Genomic DNA, 8,616 nt, shown 5'->3' with positions numbered 1-8,616 from the left:
GGTAGCGTGCGCCTGTAGTTCCAGCTACTTGGAAGGCTGAGGTGGAAGGATCACCGGAGCTCAGCAGGTTGAGGCTGCAGTGACCGGAAGTGACCACTGTACTCCAGTCTGGGTGACAGAGTGAGACTCCAACTCGAAAAAAAAGACTGCAATTTAAGACCCAAGGGTTTTTCTTCTTTAATTATTTTTGTGAAAATATTAGGGGATAGGGAATTCAGATTTAATTCCCTTATCCATTATTACATGTTGTAAAGCAGAAATGTTTGAACAGTACCAGAGAATATCTTATTTATTTCAACAGTAATTATTTCATTTGAATTTCAGCTATACCAACACAAGCAAATTTGATTTCAGAGTGTATTGTAATGAGAATTTACATGTAATCATATTTAAAATAGGCAAAACTAATGGTGAGAGGTTGCAAGTCAGCAATGTGATGTGATTAAAATTCGTATGTTAACATGATGAAATAATTTGGGTGTATTTATTTCTGTTATAGTCGGGCTGTGAAGTTCTTGTTTGAGATTCTCAGTAGTTTTGATAATGAGCAGCAGAGGTTATTTCTCCAGTTTGTGACTGGCAGCCCAAGATTGCCTGTTGGAGGTGGGTATAGTGTCGATGTTCAGCATTTATCCTACCTGTTGATGTATGTATGTGTGAAACTTTGATACCAATAGCGGAATTTTTTTTTTTAAACTGTGTCCCTTAATTATTTCAACATCATAGGTTTTCCAGTTGCAGTACATTAAGAGACCTCTGGCAGGGAGATTCACAGGGATTTTCTTAAATGTTGAACTATGATTATAAATGCACCTGTAGTACTGGTTAAATAAGCATTTGGACCTTATAAATTCTCAGTTGACTTCGGTAAGAATGGATTTTAAAATCTGGTTTTTCATCAGATTGAGTCCTATTATATGTTGGATTGGTACTCTGTTTTAGAAATCATAAGGCATGAAGAACTGTCGCCTTCAAGTTATACAATAATTCAAAAAATATGTAAAGCAGGCTCCATACACCAAATGAATATTGGGCGTATAGTTGTCAAGCTAGAAAGAAGAGAATACCTTGTGTAGGCTGAGGCAGGAAGATCACTCGAGCCCAGGAGTTTGAAGCCAGTAAGCTGTGATTATACCATCACCCTCCAGCCTGGGCAATGGAGCAACAAGACCCTGTCTCTAAAAAATTAAAGAGCTGGATATAGTGTCTCATGCCTGTAATCCCACCACTTTGGGAGGCCAAGGCACGAGGATCGCTTGAAGCCAGGAGTTTGAGACCAGCCTGGGCAACAGTGAGACCCTGACTCTACAAAACGTAAAAAATTAGCCAGGTGTGGTGGTGGACACCTGTGGTCCCAGCTACTTGGGAGGCTGAGATGTGAGCATCACTTGAACCAAGCAGGGTGAAGCTGCAGTGAACTATGATTGGACCACTGCACTCCAGTCTGAATGACAGAGCAAGACCCTGTCTCAAAAAACAAACAAAATCAAAGAATACTTTTTGTATGTGGTAATATTGCATATCAAAGCAGTGTAGTGTTTTCTTATTTTTTTAAACAAAACGTACTAAGTTCCTTGGTCATCTTTTTTTCTGTTAATCAGGGTTTCGGAGTCTGAATCCACCTTTAACAATTGTCAGGAAGACGTTTGAATCAACAGAAAATCCAGATGACTTCTTGCCCTCTGTAATGACTTGTGTGAACTATCTTAAGTTACCGGACTATTCAAGCATTGAGATAATGCGGGAAAAACTGTTGATAGCAGCAAGAGAAGGGCAGCAGTCGTTCCATCTTTCCTGATCACAACAAGAAATGCAGTGTCTGCCTGTTACAGCAAAAGAAACAAATCATGATTTCTTTTCTAAATGTATCACCTGAGTCAAGGAAACATGTTACGCCTTCTTGTTGTAGGAAAAGCGGCTTGCAGATTATAAAAGAGACACTTGATTGATATTCATTAATGGCCCCATGGACTTAAAGTGATCAGGCCCTAAAACGTTGTTGTGATGAGGTTTCTTTAGCAAGTTCTTGTTTAAATTATCATTTATTTGATGAGTGAAGTTTTTAACTTGCTTTGCTGTGTGAAATTTAAAAAAGGGATGTTTTTCCAGGCTGGAACAATAAATGTCGCTGTGCAGTTTAATTCTGGGCTGTGTGTATCCATCTAGCTAAGTCTGCAGTTTTGTTTCCTCCAAAGACAACTCTTGTACATAAGTACAGAAATTAAAGCTCACATGTATTTGACAAATATAGTTTAGTAGACTAGCTCTGTGTGCTTTTCACTTCCCTCTCATTTTCTCTCCTAATTCATTCATTACTGTCTGTGCAGCTCATGGTTTTTTGTTTTTTAATATACAGCACTCACAGTTGTTAAATTTTTGTTAGCCATGGGCTTTTGTTGTCCCGTGTTCTCTCAAATTAAGACATAATTTAAAATTCATTGGATTGGAATATATTGTCGATATAATTCAGCCTTTGTGACTAGACTTTTCGTATAGATTAGTTTTAATCTAGTTGTAGGGTATTACTGGCTCTTTGCCGGGTGACGCACTAGGACGGTTTACACGGCAATTCCGGCAGCAACAGCCTCTGGAATGGAGGCAAGGAAAGCTCACTGATTTCGTTTATGTAGGTTAAAAAGTCCACAGCTTGGGCTGGCCAGTATTTATTATTCTGTGGCCAGAGCATTTTAAATTCATGTAACATTTTAAGCAAAATTAACTGTTTTTTTCCCAGAGTAAAAAATTTTTTCCCTTGCTCAGTTTTAAGTTTTGGTTCATGGTCATCTTTCTTCCACTCTCCTCCTTCCCTTCTTCCAGTGCTGTCTTGGGACAAACAGTTCAGCCTTTGTCTCAACACAGATAAAAGCACCCGTAACCAGTGCTGTCCAGTTGTTTTATGTGCTGATTTCTCAAATCTCCAATAGTCCATCAGGTTAATGTTTTTACCTGAAAGTAAATAAAGTTTGCTTCATCTTTTGTTTATAGTTCTGTGCTGTATGCATAACTTTCAATTGTATAGACGTATCAAGTAAACCATCACATCTCCATGATTTTTGGGTCATGGCTGATGTCGCTATTTAAACAATTTATAATAGCAACCTGAAGAACATAAAATATGAAGAGAAAATGGGAAGACAGTCTTCCCTAAGGTTCAAAATTCAGCCTGTTGTATACATCTGAGAGAATTTTCCATAATTCATCTCTCTGAAAACGAGAGATGAGCTAATTTTCTTATTGAACTTTGAGAAATCAATTTTCTTTTACTGACTGTTCCACAGGTCTTACTTAATTGACACAGAAGTCCTTTCCCTGTTCTGCCACCCCAAGCAAACTTAATGATTTGTTTTATTCAGGTTGCTTTGTCATTTTACACTCAAATGGCCTTATATGGAAACATCCCCTCCTGACAGTTAATTTGGGCAGTGACCCCATTAAGTGGGAGGGAACTGTCAAAGGAGTTGGGGGTGGGGAGGCTCGCCCTGTCGTGGTGAGGACTCTGACAAGTGAGCGGCTTGACCCTGAAATTCAAGAAGGGGATTGCCTTTCTGCAGTTTCATCACTGACCGCATAGAAGCCGCGCAGCTTCATCAAGTGGAATGAAAGACTGAACCAATCTGTTTTCAACTGTTCTGATACCTTTTTACAAACTAAGCACAAAGATTTTTGTGTGAACACAGCATTTTGTTCCTCATTTTTTAAAGGGTCCTGTTAAAATTTAGACATGTATAAACAAAATAATGTTTCATATTAAAATATCTGTACTTGACATTTTAAAATCCATGTTGTGAGGCCCTGGCAGATTTGGCCTTATTGATTCCAGCCTCTGATGAGTACGTACGATGGTTTTGATTCAGACTCTGGAGACTGAGTGTTTCAAAGTCAGTCATTATCTTTCAAAAACTTCAGCCTTCAGCTTACTCCTCTTTCAATAGTGGAACCTTTGGTTAATTTGAGGCAGGAAAACTCTTCTCATTTTGAAGCAATCTCTCTTGGCAGAGGCCTTATTGCATCATAGGGAAAAAGTATATACTTCATTTGCTATTACTCCAGTTATGCCTTAAATTTATTTGCTTAGTCATCTTTTCAACAAACACTAATTTCTTAGGACGCTTTAAACACATAGACAGTTGGGTAGCAACTGAAATTTTGTTGTCCTTTAATTCTTGCTGAGATGGAGTCAGTCAGCTGTTAGTCATGGCTAACACTGAATCTGTGTTGTCATTTAAAGCGTTTGATTTGATCTGCTTTGTATATAAGAACATAGTTTTAGCTCATCTACGTTAAGAAGGAGGAAGTGGTTAAATGTGATCTCCTCTTCCTTTCCCCCCCAAAAGTGAACTGTCAGTTGGAGATAGGCTAATTGGGAGCAGACATGGAGAGAGTTTTAGTGGCCTTAGCCCAACCCAGCAAAAACCTTTCACACAGCCACTTACAAGGAATGAAGATTTCTCCCTTCTCGTGCTTGTCTGTTTCCCTGTGTTTGCAGAGAGAGAACTTTCTTTTACTGTGGTGGTATATGAGAAGGGTAGTATGCTTAAAATCCCTCTTTGCTGGGTTTGAGTTAGGTGCATACCCTGGAAAGAGTGGTGCAGCCTACTGGATGTGGCCACTCACTTCCTGTTCTAGAGTGACTTCCCTGGACATCCTAAACATAAGGGCCAGAAGGCTAGGTGACAGCACTAACTTCTGCATCCAAGAAATGAGATCTGACTCTTGATTTTCCACAATAAGGATTATCACGAGTGAATTGTAAATTTGGCGTCTTCCCTCTGGTTCGTCGGGTGTTGAGGCTATACTCTCAATTGCTATCAGAGAGCATAAGCTCAGGAAATGGGACTGTCGTCGATATTCCATGAAAAACTGTGATTAAAAAATGAGAATTTCTTCATAAAAGTGCATTCATAAAATTGCATTCATAAACTAGATCCTTTTGGGGGGATTCTGGATGCTGTTGTTCATTTCTCCATTAGCAAAGATGATCAAGCCTTCATTTATTTTAGGCTCTGGTTTTTGATCCATTTTGTTTTCCCTGCTGTAATGAGAATGTTGTTTGGAAATGTCATACTTTGTATTTATAATTCTCTGAGAAATGCTTTTGTATGAGTCTTAGGTTTGACATTGCAGTAGTTGACATACATGGTAAAGGATAATCTAGTGACAAATCACTAAAAAATGCTTCCTTTATTACCTCAAAAACAAACAAAAGAATCCAGACAAAATATTGTGTTTATAAATACAGAAAACAGAGAATTGGCTGTTTTCCAAGAACTTCAAGTTAATACTTATGCAAGGAAAAGTTCTTAACACTAAAGACTTGTTCTGCATAAAGGAGACATTCTTTAATAATGGAAGAGGTAGTTTTATTTTTACTACTCAAGCCTACTCATATTTCCAAAACTATAACCAATTGCTGATCTCCTGTGTAAAGCGGTTTTTTTTCCTTTTATCTGAAACAGTGATTTATATGAACTGTTGGAATAATGGAACCTCAAACTACAGATGTGTATGTAAAAAAATTGCATAAATGCACTGACTTCCTTCTCCCTGACTATATTTTTAATAAACAGCATTATCCTAATGGTCAGTTTTATTAAATTATGTACAACTAGAGGGTTCTGAGAGGTGGTATGTGCTTGTATGTGTGACTTTTGTAAAACTGCCTGTTTTTGTAAGTAATGCAGTGATCTTACCTTTTTTTTGGAGGCAGCTAGTAGAGAACACTGTCAGAGACAAATATGTTCAGAGATGGCCTTGCTACTTGCTTATTGATGGAACAACTTGTGTTAAGACACCGCATGCATTGGTGTAGTGTAGTGCCTTTGGCACTGAAAGATACTCGAAAAAGTGCAGGGACAGTAGAGCCTCCTGGTTGGAACACCGTAAAGTCACTGTTCTTGGCTTTCATGACTGGCTGGTCTGCCCTTGACAAATGTCCAGACCATTCTGTTTCACTGAAACAGAAAAAAGCCAAGTAGAATTGATTTAGACAAGCCAAACAGATTTTTATTATGAGTAACGACTAAATTTAGTCTTTGTTATTTTTAAGAGAACAAATTAAATATGTACAGATATATAATACCACCTGTATATAAGAATACCAACCCCCCCCCATTGTCTTGGTATAACTGCATAAGGAGAAAAACACATTTTTCCTTTGATAAATCTCTTGGTTTGTAAAATGACTAAGTCACAGGTGAAAGGTGCTGTTAAATACAAGCTCACCACAAGACTGGCAGTGATGTTTGTAACCAATGTGGTGCTGTCTGTTTTACCAGTCCTGTTTCTGGGTAGCGTCACACTTTTGGTTGATGTCATTACATGGTTTGGTGTTGGCATGTTAATGAGTTACATGGATGAAGTTTTACATCTCAGCGGCAGTTAACTGGCCGCTATTCTGATGAAAAGCAGACTGCTCCTTCAGAGGCCAACGCATACAAAAGCATGAGGCATTTTGAGGGGGGGACATGCAACCACTGCAATGCCCTGAGGCCCATGCCATTCCTTCTTTCTCTCAGCCAGGTTAATCACCTCAAGACTATTTTGGTCTATGTTGCTTCTCCCAGTTCTTGTGAGGTGGGCAATACTGATGCCTGGGATAATGTTGACCTTCTTATGCAAGAAACCACAAGGGAGCAGGTCCCAGAAGCCTCCCTCCCCCCGCCCCCGCCCTTCGCCAAAGGTATACTTAGTCTTTAGTAACTTGTTTTCAGACTTAAGGCAACTAAGTTTTGTAAGCTCAAATGCCCCACTGTGGCTTTGAGGCCCTGGCACATGTACCAGATCCTTGCACTGTCTTTGGGCATTGAGACTATAGACATAGATTTTAACATCCTTGATGTGTCTAAGATACATTGAAATATTTATTCACGATGCTGCGTTAAGAACTATCAGGCCGGGTGTGGTGGCTCGTGCCTGTAATCCCAGCACTTTGAGAGACAAGAGGATTGCCAGAGCCCAGGAGTTTGAGACCAGCGTGGGCACCTTGGGGAGACCTCGCCTCTACAATAAATCAAAAAAATTAGCCAGGCATGGTGGCACACGCCTGTAGTTCCAGCTACTTGGGCAGCTGAGGCAGAAGGATCGCTGGATCTTAGCAGGTCAAGACTGGTAGCTGTGAGCGTGCCACTGCACTCTAGCCTAGGCAACAGAGTGATGCTCCAACTCAAAAAAAAAAAAAAGGAATTTACAGTGTTATTAATAAAATTGTACTAAGGGATAGTAGGACAGAAAACATGAGTCCAGATTGCTACAGGGACAGAACTAATGTTACGTGGGCAGCAGCTGCTGACAGAATCATCTGTAAAGTTGACAGTAATATAAAAAGAGTCTAGTGGTCTCAGCTTGCGGTTTCTTTATTTTGAGTTGGAGTCTCACTCTGTCACCCAGACTGGAGTGGAGTGGCCACTCCCGGCCACCGCAGCCTCGACCTGCTGGGCTCCGGCGATCCTTCCCGCCTCAGCCTTCCGAGTAGCCGGAATTACAGGCATGCGCTACCACGCCCGGCTGATTTTTTGATTTATTGTAGAGATGAGGTCTCGCTGCCCAGCTGCGTCTCGAACCCGCGGGCTCAGGCAATCCACTCACCTCAGCCTCCCAAAGGCGCGGGATTACAGGCTGAGCACCGAGCCCGGCTTGCGGTTTCTTAATGAGGGAATTTGAGCCTTTGTTAAGACTCGTTCGTCCAGCCAGTTCTATTCCCAAAGTGTATCCTTAAATCATTTAGAGTAGAACATGTAGCTCTTGGAATTCAGACAGAGTCCCTGATGTCGTGATAACTTGCACAGACCTGTGTAAAGAGCTTTGTGAAAATGGAGTTGGTGGAGCAGAGAGAGTCCTGGAGTCAGAAGACCTGATTTACCCCTAGCCCCACTCTTCTAGTGAGCGAAGCAACTCCTAACCTCATCAGGCCTTAGTCTCCACGTTTGTCAAACCAGCTCAGTGGTCTCTAGGTTTATGTTTTAATGTTAATATTCTTACAGCCTTATGTGTGAGTCCTTAAAATGTCTTCTGGTGTTTCTTAACAAGGCATAGGCATTTTGGTTGGCACAATTCTTCCTGGTAGAGGGTTATGGCAAAGCCCCGAGTGTCCTCAGTTTCTGCTTCTAAATGTCAGTAGCACCTTCCAGTCATTATGGAAGTCATTATGAAAACTCAAAGGCCCCCTAATACTCTCAGGTATCCCAAATACCCAGGGTATTATATTCTGATTGAGAAATTGTGACTGTGTGTTGCAGTTTTTGGAAAGCATTTAGATTTTATTTTGTTTTTTGAGACAAGGTCTCGCTCTGTAACCCAGGCTGGAGTGCAGTGGTATGGGCTCGGCTCATTGCAGTATCCATCATCCACCTCCTGGGCTCAAGCAATCCTCCTGTCCCAGACTCTGAGTAGCTGGGACTACAGGCACATGCTGTCATGCCTAGCTATTTGATTATTTTTTGTAGAGATAGAGTCTTACTATATTGATCAGACAGGTCTCAAACTCCTGGCCTCAAGCCATCCTACCGCCTCAGCCTCCTGAGTAGCTGAGACTATAGGTGTGCATCACCACGCCCTGGCGAATTAAAAAAATTTTTTGTGTGTGTGGAGACAGCATCTTGCCCAGGCTGGTCTCAAACA

The 8,616-nt window shown here is 40.7% G+C and overlaps 1 protein-coding gene across 22 annotated transcripts in view; it reads left to right on the top strand.

Moving 5' to 3' along the window:
• TRIP12 (thyroid hormone receptor interactor 12) overlaps positions 1-5,578 on the top strand; it is a 163,043-nt gene extending 157,465 nt beyond the window's left edge. For 16 of the 22 annotated variants that reach the window (XM_021715045.1, XM_021715043.1, XM_021715042.1 and 13 more), the window contains 2 exons: positions 500-603; positions 1,602-2,141. In XM_021715045.1, coding sequence (XP_021570720.1) covers positions 500-603; positions 1,602-1,798 — 301 coding nt within the window. In that variant the 3' untranslated portion in view covers positions 1,799-2,141. Of the gene's footprint in view, positions 1-499; positions 604-1,601 lie in introns of all 22 variants that reach the window. The other 6 variants (XM_021715041.1, XM_021715047.1, XM_021715046.1 and 3 more) reach the window with 1 other exon arrangement.
• The last annotated feature ends 3,038 nt before the right edge of the window (positions 5,579-8,616 follow it).

The sequence above is a fragment of the Carlito syrichta genome, unplaced genomic scaffold (assembly GCF_000164805.1).
Source record: "Carlito syrichta isolate Samal-C Ts95f unplaced genomic scaffold, Tarsius_syrichta-2.0.1 Scaffold306578, whole genome shotgun sequence".
Taxonomy (NCBI): domain Eukaryota; kingdom Metazoa; phylum Chordata; class Mammalia; order Primates; family Tarsiidae; genus Carlito; species Carlito syrichta.
Note: the sequence above shows the minus strand (reverse complement) of the source record. Positions and strands in the feature narration are given on the sequence as shown.